Below are 16,056 nucleotides of genomic sequence, written 5' to 3' on the forward strand. Positions count from 1 at the left end.
AGCAGGTTAGTTTCCTACTCGGTGTATGCGCTTCAGAGACTGCAGTCGGTCACCTTTCCAATCTGTTGGCTCTATGGTCAGCACATCTCAGTTGGAGCAGCAATATTAATTGTACTCGCTGTGCTCCTGCTTGAAGGAAGGGAAATGCCAACCAAGATTTCCACTCCTACTCACTTCCCAGTGACCAGTGCTAGAAAGTGGGCAAAAGGGCTAAATGTTCCTGAGGTCCTGTAGTCAAACAACTTCCCAATCACTGTCCCAGCTGAAGTGAGGGAAGTGTTCACTTGGCTGTTCCATAGTTAACACTTTCCAGAAGGGAGACTAGCAGGTTGGGAAAAGGACGTTAAGTAAATCAGAGGGCTGTTGAAGAAATGAAGAAACTAGAAACAGGAGTAGGCCATTTGGCCCTTCAATCCTGCTCCACCATTCATTTTGATCATAGCTGATCATCACATTGAATATCCTGATCCCACTTTCCCCCGTATCATGGATGGCACATGTCACAACGGTTAGCACTGCTGCCTCACAAGGACCTGGGTTCAGTTTCTGGCTTGGATCATTGTCTGTGCGGAGTTTGCACGTTGTCCCCATGTCTGCATGGGTTTCCTCCGGGTGCTCCAGTTTCCTCCGACAGTCCGAAAGACATGCTGGTTAGGTGCATTGGCCATGCTAAATTCTTCCTCAGTCTACCCGAACAGGCACCGGAGTATGGCATCGAGGGGATTTTCACAGTAACTATGGTGCAGTGTTAATGTAAGTTTGCAGATGGACTTCCCTGCCTGCTGCAAATTGAGGCCTGTATGTGAGCAGTTAATGATGTTAACCCTGTGGCAGGAGGGGTGAGGAGATGGTGGTGAGGGTGGTGGTTGCCATGCACCTCATGCAAAGAAATTCAGTGGCTTATCAATCCATTCGTTGACTTGTGACTAATAAATAAACTTCAATTTTACTTTATATCCCTTGATTCCTTTAACCGCAAGAGCTATATCTAATTTCTTCTTGAAAGACTGTTGGTTTTTAATTAAAATCATTCCATGTGAGAAGGGATACTTCAGGTTTGTGATTGAGTTGAGTCTGGGTTGAATAATTAATTGAATTGGTAACATTTACATAAAAAGAGGGCATTGAATGTCTGGGGCTAATTGTGTGACACAATCCTATTGGAGGATTCAAATGCCATGACACATGTTAGCTTTGATTTGTAGTTGCTGAATCACCTGAATTCTGGGATGACATGTTGGCCTTGAAACTATTCCAGATGTGTCCATATGGAAATTATTGAGGTGATTTCATTTTTGACTGGCGTCCAATATCAAACTTGACATCAATAGTCAGGATCCTTCAGTGCATTATGGGATATGAGAGGAACTACTCACTGATTAAAGATTAGAATTGCTGCAAACTTGGTCAATGATAAACTGCAATCAACTGACAGAAAATGTCACAACCTTCGATAGTGCAAGGGCTATCAAATCGCAGATTTTACATATGCCTGTGTCTTTGTACATTCCAAAATTGAATTTATGAGTTAGGAACAGGAGTTCATAAGAACATAAGAAATAGGAGCAGGAGTAGGCCATCTAGCCCTTCGAGCCTGCCCCGCCATTCAATAAGATCATGGCTGATCTGAAGTGGATCATTTCCACTTTCCCGCTTTCTCCCCATAACCCTTAGAGTTAGGCACTCAGCCTGTTCTGCCATTCAAGAATCTATCTCACTCTGCCTTAAAGATATTCAAAGACTCTGCTTGGAACTCCTTTCGAGGAAGAGATTCACCACTCTCTGAGGGAAAAAATATCCTCACCTCTGTCTTCAATGGGCGGACCCTACTCTGTAAACCCCTCCTACTAGATTCTCCCACAAGCATCCTCTCCACAGCCACCCTGTCACTACCCCTCAGGATCTTAACTGAAATGCATGAATAAACCTGCTGAAAGATTTACAAAGAATAAGAGGAAATTTTAAACTGCAAGAGCGGAGGTGGAAGATTCCGTGAGGTTGAAGTGGCTCCAAGATAACGCACCCCAACAAGGCAAATTTGGAACCATATCAAGGCTATGTGATTTGATATGATTTGATTTATTATTGCCATATGTATTTGTGTACGGTGAAAAGTATTGTTTCTTGCGCGTTACACAAAAAAAGCATACTGTTCATAGAGAAGGAAATGAGAGAGTGCAGAAATTATCCTGGTAATTTGCTCTCTGAACAGGACAGATCTACAACTATCCAGGCACCGTTGACCACTAAAGAACTCCGCAAGGTTAGAGCTGTGACTGGGATTTTTCCCACTCTGCAGCCTATTGTCCAGTAGGCCAATGTTTTAATGATGTGCAGTTTGATTAACAAAGGACAATACAGCACTGGAACTGATCATGTGTTCTTAACTAGACCGTCCGTTTGTATCTCTCTATTCCCAGTCTGTTCATGTGGCTATCTAGATAAGTCTTAAATGATCCTAGTGTGTCTACCTCAACCACCTTCCTTGGCAGCGCATTCCAGGCTCCCACCACCCTCTGTGTAAAATACGTCCCCCGCATATCTGTATTGAACCTTGCTCACAGCACCCCCCCCCTTACCTTGAACTTGTGTTTGTCATTTCCAATCTAGGAAAAAGCTTCCAACTGTTCACCCTATCTATGCCCTTCATAATTTTATAAACTTCTATTAGATCGCCCCTCAACCTCTGTCTTTCCAGGGACAACAACCCCAGTTTACTCAATCTCACCTCATAGCTAAGACCCTCCATACCAGGCAACATCCTGGTAAACCTTTTCTGTACTCTCTCCAAAGCCTCCATGTCCTTCTGGTAGTGTGGCAAACAGAACTGGACGCAGTATTCCAAATGTGGCCTAACCAACGTTCTATATAACTGCAACATCATATGCCAACTTTTATACTCTATGCCCTGTCCAATAAAGGCAAGCATGCCAGATGCCTTCTTTGCCACCTTTTTCACCTGTGTTGTCACCTTTAAGCTTCTGTGGACTTGCACACCCAGATCCCTCTGTGTGTCTATACTCCTGATGGTTCTGCCGTTTATTGTATAGCTCCCCCTGGCATTTAATCTACCAAAATGCATCACTCCGCATTTATCTGGATTAAATTCCATCTGCCATTTCTCCGCCCAATTTTCCAGCCTATCTATATCCTGCTGTATTGTCCGACAATGTTTATTACTATCGGCAAGTCCAGAAATCTTTGTATCGTCCGCAAATTTACAAATCACACCAGCTACACCATCTTCTAAATCATTTATATGTATCACAAACAGCAGAGGTCCCAGTTCAGAGCCCTGCGGAACACCACTAGTCACAGACTTCTAACCAGAAAAAGACCTCTCCACTACTACCCTCTGTCTTTTATGGCCAACCTTTGGCAGTTCTCCTGTTCAAGATGGACACTCTTCATACTCAGCCCTGCCAAACTGTACCTGAACTCTCTGAATCCAGGCAAAAGAATTGTGAAAGAACTTGGATCCGAAATCGTTCATTATTGGCAAGCCATCTCAATTCAGTACTTCAGAAACTCAATCACAGGTATTGTCGTAGGTGAGAATGGCACTCAGCTTTCGCACAGGAAGATTCCACACACACCAAATGAGTTGAATGACCGTATCATTCCGATAGAATCATAGAATTTCCACAGTGCAGAAGGAGACCATTCAGCCCCTTTAGTCTGCACTGACTCTCCAACAGAACATCTTACGTAGCCCCACCCTGCCCCATCCCCACAGCCCCACGTATTTACTCCACTGATCCCCGTAACCTACCCATCTTTGAATCCTATTTAGCATGGCCAGTCCGCCTAAACTACACACCTTTGGAGTGTGGGAGGAAACCAGAATACCCAGAGGAAACCCACACAGACATGAGGAGAATGTGCAAACTCCACACAGGCAGTGACCCAGACCGGGAATTGAACCTGGGTCCCTGGCACTGAGACAGCAGTGCTAACCACTGTGCCATAGAAATATTAACCAGGGTACTGAGAGAACTCTGCATTTCGGTACTTTCATGAACACCTAAATGAACAGAACCTAACAGAAGTTGTTGTCTCACTCTCTCCGTATTGTGCTAAAAATTGGATTTAAACACACAGGCCAAAATTCCCTGAGCTGGCCCCTGCAGCTGGGATTCTCCAGTCCCGCTGCAGTGAACAGAGATTTGGCTGAGTGCCTAAATCCCCGTTCTCTCTGGCAGCGACGGCAGGTCAAACAAGATTGGAGAATCCCAGCCACAGTATTGCAGAGCTGAGAGTGCGACAGTTAAAATCAGCAAACTCAGTACAAGTTGGGGAATGAAGCTGTTACCTTCCTGTCCTGTGAGTTTCTGCCCTATTTAGGATTGCACACTTACTCATTAAGCTTTAGAGAGCATTGCCACTTGGATTTTTATGAGTACCATGCACTGTCAGTGATTTCAAAGTTAAAGTTTATTTATTTGTCACAAGTAAGGCTTACATTAACACGGCAATGAAGTTACTGTGAAATTCCCCTAGTTGCCACACTCCGGCGCCTGTTTGGGTCAATGCACCGAACCAGCATGTCTTTCAGAATGTGGGAAGAAACCAGAGCACCCGGAGGAAACCCATGCAGACATGGAGAGAATGTGCAAACTCCATAAAGGCAGTGAGCCAAGCCAGGAATCAAAGCTGGGTCTCTGGTGCTGTGAGGCAGCAGTGCTAATCAGTGTGCCACCGTGCTGCCCTGGCACTGTGAGGCAGCAATGCTAACCATTGTATCACTGTGCACCCTGACAGTGAGAGGCAGCAGTGCTAATCAGTGTGCTGCCGTGCTGCCCTGGCACTGTGAGGCAGCAATGCTACCCACTTTGTCACCGTGCCGCCCATTCATTCCTGACTTTTTGAATATTAGATTTAGCAAATCACAGTGCAGCCTTGATAATCCATGTTTCTATTTCCACTTTCCAGTGGCCACAAGAATATTTGTGGGATTTGGAACTTAGATTTTAAAAAGCTACTAAAATGTAATGAAGCATTTCAATTAACTGCTCACAGAATCTGGACCCTTTATTCAGGAGGTGAAATTGATTTTATCTAAATGATAAATATCTGGTAGAATTTACTACCAATGCAATTTCAATATTTATCATAGAATAGAACCATAGAGTCCCTACAGTGCAGAAAAGATCATTTGCCCCATCAGTTCTCTACCAACTCTCCTACACAGCATCTTACCCAGGGCCTATCCCCGTAACCCCACATATTTATCTCACTACTCCCCCTAACCTACACATTTTGGGACACTGAGGGGAAATTTAGCATGATCCGTCCACCTGACCTGCACATCTCTGGAGCATGGGAGGAAACTGGAGCACCTGGAGGAAACCCATGCAGACACGGGGAGAACATGCAAACTTCACAGATAGTGACCCAAGCCAGGAATCGAACCCAGGTCTCTGTCACTGTGGGAGCAGCAGTGCTAATGACTGTGCCACCATGCTGCTCATTGAGCAATGGGTTAGATGATCAGCTGGAACCAAGATTTCATTAAAAATATTAGATTTAAAATGAAAAACAACTGGTCTTACCTGCAAAGACCAGGAACTTGGTGAACTCTGAAAATCACTGCATCACTGCACATATAAAGAAGCCATTGAGTATCTGCCAATTTCCACCATTGGTTGGGAAGATTGCATCTATTGATAGTAGTGTTTCTGCTGTGTGTACATTAGTTACATCCATTTAAATCATATCTGACCACCCAGAAATAAAATGCATTTTGCAGAATTGAGAAATTCCTCCCTGTTCTAGAGTTACAATAAGAATTTGAAATAGAATGAAGAACATCTGTGACCTAATAAATTGCTGTCATCACGTTTTATCTCCTCAGATTTAATTCCTGACCCATTTTCTCCATGGAATGCAGATAGCCAGTATATCAGACACATGGGTGATCCAACAGAGGTCAGATTGTGCATTCCTTGTAAAGGAGAGCAATCAATATTGAAGACATGCACTGGGAACTGAGGACATCGCATCGTGCTGTCACATGATATCATATTCATCTAAATTATTGAGTTTAAACATTGGCAAGTCATGTTGCAGCTTTATAGAACCTTAGTTAGGCCGCACTTGGAATATAGTGTTCGACACTACCAGAAGGATGTGGAGGCTTTGGAGAGGGTAGAGAAAAGATTTATCAGGATGTTACCTGGTATGGACGGTATTAGCTATGAGGAGAGGTTGAGAAACTTGGTTTGTTCTCACTGGAATGATGGAGGTTGAGGGGTGACCTGATAGAAGCCTACAAGATTATGAGGGACATGGACAGAGTGGAAGAGTCAATTACTAGGGGGCACAGGTTTAAAGTCCAAGGGGCAAGGTTTAAAGGAGATGTAAGAAGCAAGTTTTTTATACAGAGGGTGGTGGATGCCTGGAACTCGCTGCTGGGGGAGGTAATGGAAGCAGATAAGATAGTGACTTTTAAGGGGTGGTTTGACAAGTATATGAATGAGATGGGAATAGAGGGATATGGAAGCGTAGGGCGTTTTAGTTCATGGTTGGTGCAGGGATATGAGGGTGGGCCTGGGTGGGATTGTGGTCAGTGCAGACTCGATGGGCCGAATGGCCTCTTTCTGTATGGTAGAAATTTCTATGATTCATTGAGACCAGCTTTCAATTTCAGATTTATTAACTGAATTTAAATTCTATCAGCTGTCATGGTGGATGGGATTTGAGACCCCTTCCCCCAAGATCAGCCTGGGCTGCTAGATTATTAGTCTGGTGACATTATCACCACACTACCGTTTCCCCAATTAAATTTTGGGCAAATCAGGAAAGGCAGTGGGTGTGATTAATACTGCAAGATTACTATGTTTCCATACTTTCAATTTTAACATCAAAAATTGACTTGATAATTTTATGCCCAAGTATGTTTCAAGTCTTATTCCGATGGGCAGAGAACTGCAGTGGTTGCTATATGTTTTAAGGCCAAAATTCTCCGACCTCACCCATGGCTGGGATTCTCCAGTCCCGCTGCTGTTTTGGCCGAGTGCCAAATTCTCCGTCCTCACTGGCAGTCGTGGTGCGGTGAACGAGACTGCAGAATTCAGGCCCAAATCCTTGCGGTTACTGTGGAACTGCAGTCCGGAAACACCGCGCAGAGCACCTCAGCTCAACAATAATGAAACTCACTCAGACTGTGGCAAGTAAATTCTCAGGACAGGCTTATGAAGTTTATTTTTATCATTGCCACAAGTAGGCTTACGTTAACACTGCAATGAAGTTACTGCAAAAGTCCTCTAGTTGCCACACTCCGGCACCTGTTCGGGGACACTGAGGAATAATGTATCTAACCAGCATTTTTTTTGGATTGTGGGAGGAAACTGCAGCTCCTGGAGGAAACCCATGCAGACATGGGGAGAATGTGCAAACTCCACACAGACAGTGACCCGAGCTGGGAATTGAACTCAGCTCCCTGATGCTGTGAGACAGCAGTGCTAACCACTGCGCCATCGAGCTGCCCTCAGCTCTGAAATTACAGCAACGCAGTGGAAATTTTCACTTTTACAGAATGCTAGTTCAAATCCGTGCCAGGAGGAAGCAATTGCAATTCTGCAGCTGTTTCCAACCTTGGGCTATAGGTAATCAGCTACTTCCAGTACTCCATTGTTGAACAAGACATTAGCTGTCCTCAAATATGCTTTAGCTCCCTCCCTTCATTCTGAAACTTTCTTTTATTGGTCTATAAACATTTGGAAGGCTGTCCTCACGGGGCAAGCTTCCAGGTAAAGTGACATCTCCAATTTATTTCAGGTTTTAAGATTTCTGAATATTGCCAGTTGCAAATTAAAATATTCAACCAAAGGTCTGACCATGAGACGGATAATAGCTCCAAGTGGAGACGGGCAATTTATCAACTGCATGTGAAAATCGGAGCCTGAAAACTGACATCTGCAGTTAGGGGCTGGAACTGCTGCTTTTTTAGATTAGAATTGAAGTTTGTTTAGCTTCATAGTTTTACAAAAATCCAAAATTAATGACAGCAGTTGCTGGATGTAATTAATTTTTCCATTGTAGCACCCGGATTCCTCTTGATGTTCCTGGATTTTTTTATCGGCACTATTTAATAGAGTCATAGGCCGGAATTTTACCAGCCCGTGTGACACAGGACTCGGAGCAGGCAAGGAGTGGAGAATGGGAATGTCCGTTGACCTCGGGCGGGACTTTATGGTTTTGGGATATGTGAGATCATAAAATCCCGCCCATAGAGTCTTTGAGATTTACAGCATGGAAACAGGCCCTTCGGCCCAACCTGGGAGACCATTCACAATGTCGATGATTTTTTTAGAAAAAGGCATTCTTAACATCAATTCTGGACTTACTGTTTACCAGTCCAGAACAATGTCCTATTGTACAGTAATTATCGTTTAACTTTTTTAAAAAATATATTTTTATTCGTTCGTGGGACATTGGCATCGCCGGCTGGCCAGCATTTATTGCCCATCCCTAGTTGCCCTTGGAGGCAATTGAGAGGCCAACCACATTGCTGTGGCTCTGGAGTCACATATAGGCCAGACCGGGTAAGGATGGCAGATTTCCTTCCCTAAAGGACATTGGTGAACCAAATGGGCTTTTCCAATAATCGACAATGGTTTAAGGTCATCAGTAGATTCTTAATTCCAGATTTTTTTATATTGAATTCAAATTCTACCATCTGCTGTGACGGGATTCGAATCTGGGTCCCCCAGAACATTAGCTGAGTTTCTGAATTCACAGTCTAACGATATTATCACTAGGCCACTTGAAAAGAACCATTTGGATTTAACTTTTCCCATTGCCTTTGGTATCTTGTACTTTATTTTTTGCTTTTTAATTTTTTCTTTCCTCTATTTACAAGATCCAACAGCACTACACAGAGTGCTGTCAGTATGCAGTCTACATCTGGGATGCCAGAGGAACTGACACTCCAGTTTATGTACAGAGCACTAGTCTCCCAAATTGGCCCATCAATTTTGATCCTTAATCAGGGAGTTTATATTCAATTAGACTAACGTCAATTGCCTGATTAAAATCACTACAGGCAGCATTAGTTGTACATCCCTAATTGTCCTTGTGAAGGAGGTGGTGAGCTGTCTTCTTGAACAGCTGAAGCCTCTCTGCGGTGCGGGTGCACCCACAGTGCTGTTAGGGAGGAAGGATTTTGACCTAGTGACAGTGAAGGAACGGTTGATATATTCTGAGTCAGTTTCTTCCCCCTGGTCTCTCAAAGCGCCTGACTTTTTCTATCCTACCTTCACAAACTCCACTCCCTGACAAGGAGTGGCTTCGTAGCTTTTTTCTGCAAAGATTTGCCGCATTTTATTTTCCTGAAGCGAATTAGTGTTTACATGTTTTATGTATTTAGTTTGATAGAGATATGGAACATTCACAATTATTGTTACCAGTTTTAATACACCTTTATATTTCTCCCAGGTTATGTGGATATCCTCCATTCTATGACGAAAATGACTCCAGACTGTTTGAACAGATATTAAAGGCGGAATATGAATTTGACTGTCCGTACTGGGATGACATCTCTGAATCCGGTATGTTAAAGGGCATCTGTCTTAAAAATTGGCTCTTACAATGTGGGCAATGCCATAATGGCTAAAAGAGGACATGAGAAGACTCTGGCTGATAGGATTAAGGAGAATCCTAAGGCGTTCTATAGGTATGTCAAGAATAGAAGGTTGGTTAGGGCAAGATTAGGGCCAGTTATAGACAGCAGAGGGAAGTTATGTGTGGAACCGGAAGAGATTGGAGAGGCATTGAACCAATATTTCTCTTCGGTGTTCACGCAGGGGGACAAGAATATAGCTGAGGAGGACACTGGGTTGCAGGGGATTAGAATAGACAGTATTACAGTTGATAAGGAGGATGTGCTGGATATTCTTGAGGGTTTGAAAATAGATAAGTCCCCTGGTCCGGATGGGATTTACCCTAGGATTCTCTGGGAGGCAAGAGAAGTGATTGCAGAGCCTCTGGCTCTGATCTTCAGGTCGTCGTTGGCCTCTGATATAGTACCGGAAGATTGGAGGTTAGCGAATGTTGTCCCATTGTTTAAGAAGGGGAACAGAGACTTCCCCGGGAATTATAGACCAGTGAGTCTCACTTCTGTTGTGGGCAAGGTTTTAGAAAAAATTATTAGGGATAGGATTTATAGTTATTTGGAGAGTAATGAATTGATTGGAGATAGTCAGCATGGTTTTGTAGCGGGTAGGTCGTGCCTTACTAACCTTATTGACTTTTTTGAGAAAGTGACCAAAGAGGTGGATGGGGGTAAGGCAGTTGACGTGGTATATATGGATTTTAGTAAGGCGTTTGATAAGGTTCACCATGGTAGGCTTCTGCAGAAAATGCAGATGTATGGGATTGAGGGTAATCTAGGGAATTGGATCAGGAATTGGCTAGCAGATAGGAGACAGAGGGTGGTGGTTGATGGTAAATATTCGTCATGGAGTTCGGTTACGAGTGGTGTGCCTCAGGGATCTGTTTTGGGGCCACTGCTGTTTGTAATTTTTATTAATGATCTGGATGAAGGTATAGTTGGGTAGATTAGTAAATTTGCTGATGACACCAAAGTCGGAGGTGTGGTAGATAGTGAGGAAGGGTGTCATAGTTTGCAGGAAGACTTGGACAGGTTGCAGCGCTGGGCCGAGAGGTGGCGGATGGAGTTTAATGCGGAGAAGTGTGAGGTAATTCACTTTGGTAGGAATAACAGATGTGTTGAGTATAGGGCTAACGGGAGGACTTTGAATAGTGTGGATGAACAGAGGGATCTAGGTGTATGTGTACATAGATCCCTGAAAGTTGGGAATCAGGTAGATAGGGTTGTTGAGAAGGCATACGGTGTCTTGGCGTTTATTGGTAGGGGGATTGAATTTAGGAGTCGCAGCGTCATGTTACAACTGTACACAACTCTGGTGCGGCCGCACTTGGAGTACTGTGTGCAGTTCTGGTCCCCATATTACAAGAAGGATGTGGAGGCTTTGGAGAGGGTGCAGAGGAGGTTTACCCGGATGTTGCCTGGTATGGAGGGGAGGTCCTATGAGGAGAGACTGAGGGATTTGGGGTTGTTTTTGCTGGAAAGAAGGCGGCTAAGAGGGGATCTTATTGAAACATATAAGATGATTAGAGGTTTAGATAGGGTGGACAGTAATAGCCTTTTTCCTCGGATGGAGAAAGCTAGCACGAGGGGGCATGGCTTTAAATTAAGGGGGGGGTAGTTATAGGACGGATGTCAGGGGTAGGTTCTTTACCCAGAGGGTGGTGAGGGATTGGAATGCTCTGCCTGCTGCGGTTGTAAATGTGCCTAGTTTGGGGGCGTTTAAGAGATCCGTGGATAGGTTTACGGACGAAAAGGGATTGGTTTAGGTTAGCGGGTCATTGTTTTTTAACTGGTCGGCGCAACATCGTGGGCCGAAGGAACTGTTCTGCGCTGTAATGTTCTATGTTCTATGTAAAGGCCACATTTACCATCTCCCCACACACTGCCCTGAAAAGATGATGCTGGATCTTTCCCTTCATTTGTCACTGTGGCAACAGTGTTCCCACAAAGGTACCACATGGGAATCTCATGATGTTGGCTCCAACAGAGTGGAGGAGTGACACGAGAGCATATCCCACAGTCTCCCTTCAGCATGTATTGTTCCTTCTTCCTTTTCTTCTGTAGGATCTGAGAAGTTAGCCCAGGTTTCTTTTGGCTTTCTTTCCAAGGATATTAAGGTGTTGTGATTTATCCTTATTGTTTCTGGGTCTGTCTCAGTCCTGTAGGATCTTGGCTATGGAAGCCTTTTGATTATTATGCCTTTTCTCCACATTTCACTCAGTTGTCCCAAAACCATAAAATCCCACCCAAGGTCCTTTCTGTTACTGGCACTGATTACTACATGAGGTGGATTGAAGGGAACAGTTGCATATCATCACGGTGAAAGCAGTCTTTCAATTATTGAAGAGAATTTGTGTAACGTGGAATTCGAGACATTTTGGTGTCAAACACTGGCCTGGAATTTGTGATTGAATTATCCTAAAACTTTGCCAAGGAAAATGGATTCTTTCCTGTAACCAGCTCCCCTCGGGCAAATGGAAGGTTTGAAAGAGGTGAATGAACTCTTAAAGACTGGATGATGAAGAATGAAGATCTGAATTTAGCTCCTTTGAGTAGCAGAACTTCACTATTACAAGATGGTCACTCAGTATTAGAGTTGTTGATGGGCAAAAGGTTGAGAACATAACTTCCAGCTCTGCACCAGAAACTAAAACCTCAAATGGCCACAAGAGATTAAAGAAAGGATAAACAGAGAAGCAAAGAGGCTTAAAACTTTAACCACAAACACAGAGTACAAGACTTAGCAACACTGAAGTCCAGAGAATAAGAGTGAATGAAAAGGAAAGGCATAATAATCAAAGGAGCTCCACAGCTGAACTCCTACAGGACTGAGACAGACCCAGAAACAATCAGGATAAATCACAACACCTTAATATCCTTGGAAAGAAAGCCAAAAGAAACCTGGGCTAACTTCTCAGATCCTACAGAAGGAAAGGAAGAAGGAGCAATACAAACTCTAAAACCACTCAGGGTGAAGGGTGTTCAGACTAACAGAAGGGAGACTGTGGGATGTCTTCAACCTGAAGCAGAGATCAGAACAGAATCAAAGAGATTGGTTAAGGCATCTCGGGGACTAACCATGTGAATGGGGGGGGTGTTGTTGGGGTGGGGGAGATGAAGGGAAGGGATGAGGGAAGACCTGAATATGATGGGGATAAAGATTTGGGGAGAGATGTAGAGTAAGGCATATGATGCTGGTGCAATGATGACGTGACAATCTCATAGTGGGACCAAAAACAGAAAATGCTGGAAAATCTCAGCAGGTCTGACAGCATCTGTGGAGAGAGAATAGAGCCAATGTTTTGATTCAGGATGGCCCTCACAGAAATCTGGAGAAAATTCCAATGTCATGCGGAGGTCCCAATACTTACACAGAAGCTGCAAATAAAGAGTAATGGCTTTAACAAACTACAGTCACTTGCAGCTTGCTTTGAGCGAGGGATAGACAAGTCCCAAAAACCCCTATCTGGACCCTGAACACATGACAACGGAGCAATAAACAGTGTCAGGGTGGGTAGTTTTTACACTGAGGGTTTGCCACTGTGAATTCCCCGCCCATCTCTAATTCTCAGTTTGTGTCTCTCAATCCAAGCGGTTGAGAGATTTTTCTATTTTTAAAATACGTAGAACTTCAGTAACTGCTGCCAAAGTTTACAACTGCCAAGGAATGGAATTATGCATTAATACAGAAAAAGATAAATACAGTCTTGAAATTAAAGCAAAACAGTTGTTTGGCAGATTTATTCACAGGCAACAGGCTGGATTTTTTTTTAAGTTTCATCATATTCTCTTTTGCTTTGCCAATGATAATTGGAAGTTTTTGCTGTTCCTTGCACTCTTCAAAGAGAAAAGTTCCAGCACTAAAAAAAAGAAGATCAAGTGCGAGAAGCTAAGTTGTCACTAATGGAAAATATAGTGTGTTTCGAGAGTTTTCTGCTTTATTCCTTGATCTGTACACGTCCTGAGATTAGGGGACCCAGTGGATGGTTCGCTCCTTCACCTTTGACAATGCCACTCTTCAGCCAGCCCGCAAGGCAGACCAGACAGTGACTCGGTCACTCCATCGCCACTCATTTACTCTCACCCCGCTGTCACCCCTGGAAAACCCAAAGCGAATGCTCACTGCCTCTCCATCAGAGTTTGAAATCACGTACTTGACTGCGCCAAGATTGATGAGTTAAAAATCTCCTCTGGCTCCAAGTGTCTTATGTAAGATGAACTTGTACCGTTGAGTCGAAAGTTAACTGTTCCGACCTTGGCAGTAACTGGAGATCTCACTGAGTCCACAGGATGTCCGGTATGGGAAAGACTGACAGTACATTCCGTTCTGAACACCCTTATTTTTCATCTCCTTGCTATTTGTGAAGCCTGCTATATGTGAAATTGCTGCTCCTTTTGCCCACGTGACATAAGAAACTACTCAATAAAAACAAATGCCAAAGTTATTGTCAGTAAAGTGCCTTGAAATGTGATAAACCTTTTGACTTCCTTGCCCCCTTTTTGAACGTTGATGGTGTTGGAGGGAGAGGGTTTTGTAGAGAGAGACCTGTGCTCACAGGACTGTGAATCAGTAGGTACTATTAAAAGGCCAACCCAAATGTGAACTGGTGTTACCTCACTAGAGTGTGTTACCTCCAGTGCTGCTTCACTAGAGATCCACAATTTTAACAAAAAAACATCTGAAATCCCAGTTATTCACTAAAATGATGAAGCCACAAGGCTCCAGGGTTTATAAAAGAGAAAAAACAAGAGTCAAACAAAGCAAACACTCAGGACAAGGTTTTTATCGCACTGCCAACCCCCTCTCCCCCCTCATCACTGGGATCTACCTGTCCTGTCGATGTCTACAGGATACTGTCCTGCTGCTGGCAAACCTGCCTCGGTTGGTGTACATAAGAAATGGGAGCAGGAGTAGGCCATCTAGCCCTTCGAGCCTGCCCCGCCATTCAATAAGATCATGGCTGATCTGAAGTGGATCAGTTCCCCTTTCCCACTTTCTCCCCATAACCCTTAATTCCCTTGCCTATCAGAAATCTATCTACCCGTGACTTAAATATATTCAGCGAGGTAGCCTCCACCACTTCAATGGGCAGAGAATTCCAGAGATTCACCACCCTTTGAGTGAAGAAGTTCCGTTCAACTCCATTCTAAACTGCCCCCCTCCTTATTTTGAGGCTGTGCCCTGTAGTTCTGCTATCCTTTCTAAGCGGGAAGAATCTACCTCTACCCTATCCATCCCCTTCATTATCTTGTAAGTCTCTATAAGATCCCCCCCCCCCCAGCCTTCTAAACTCTAACGAGTACAGACCCAGTCTATTCGATCTCTCTTCATAGTCTAACCCCCTCATCTCCGGTATCAGCCTCTTGTGGAGGGGGCAGTTGCATTCGATGGGACCGGACGATCCCTTTGGCAGGAAGGGGCAGAAAATCCCATCCTAAATGATACCTTAGCTGATGACCAATATCCGACAGCCCAGAATCAACATAAAAACAAAGAAAATCATTGCACAGGAACAGGCCCTTCGGCTCTCCAAACCTGCGCTGCCTGTGTGAACTAAGACCCCCTACCCTCCCTGGGACCATATCCTATTCCTATCCTATTCATGTATTTATTAAGAAGCCCCTTAAAAGTCACTATCATATCTGCTTCCGTTATTTCTCCAGGCAGCAAGTTCCAAGTAGCCACCACCCTCTGTGTAAAAAATCTTGCCTCCTACATCTCCTTTAAACGTTGCCCCTTGCACCTTAAACCTATGCCCTTTAGTAATTGACTCTTCCATCCTAGGAAAAAGCTTCTGACTATCCACTCTGTCCACGCCGCTCATAACCTTGTAGACCTCTATCGCCCCTCAACCTCCATCGCTTCAGTGAGAACAAACCAAGATTCTCCAGCCTCTCCTCGTAAGTTAAACATGAATTAACAGGCAACTTGCAGTCAATTATTAGTCAGAAATCACACAATTAATGGCAGATAGAGTTAAGGCAGATCTTATGAATTGTCTCAGAAGCCCACACGGCATCTCAGTCTTTCCCCTCAGCCACAAGCTCCTTCCAGGCTGTCTTCATTACGAAGAATCTCAGCTCGTCTCCTTCTACAATGTTGCTGGATCCCCAGCCAACAGCAGGTTCAACCAACCCCAGTTCCATGGTTACAGTCTTCACTGAGCCTGGCACTCAGTCTGCAGAACCTCTTCAACTCAGTCAGGATGGTGTAGATCCAGCATCAAACAGAAACAGCTGCAGCTCCTTATTCTCAGCTTCTGGATCCTATTCCAGGACTTGGTTCCCAAGGAAGGAGCATTCATCCTGCTCAAAGCAAGTTGTACATTTATTAGTCACAAGTAGGTTTACATTAACACTGCAAGGAAGTTACTGTGAAAATCTCCTAGTCGCTACACTCTGGTGCCTGTTCGGGTACACAGAGGGAGAATTTAGCATAGCCA

General features: G+C 44.1%; 1 protein-coding gene across 2 annotated transcripts in view; it reads left to right on the forward strand.

Moving 5' to 3' along the window:
• Nucleotides 1-16,056, forward strand: part of camk1da (calcium/calmodulin-dependent protein kinase 1Da) — a 414,885-nt gene that overhangs the window by 359,876 nt on the left and 38,953 nt on the right. For both annotated transcript variants that reach the window (XM_080207104.1, XM_080207105.1), the window contains exon 7: nt 9,439-9,551. In XM_080207104.1, coding sequence (XP_080063230.1) covers nt 9,439-9,551 — 113 coding nt within the window. The remainder of the gene's footprint in view (nt 1-9,438; nt 9,552-16,056) is intronic.

This window comes from Carcharhinus amblyrhynchos, chromosome 19 (assembly GCF_965287045.1).
Source record: "Carcharhinus amblyrhynchos chromosome 19, sCarAmb.v2.hapA, whole genome shotgun sequence".
Lineage (NCBI taxonomy): Eukaryota > Metazoa > Chordata > Chondrichthyes > Carcharhiniformes > Carcharhinidae > Carcharhinus > Carcharhinus amblyrhynchos.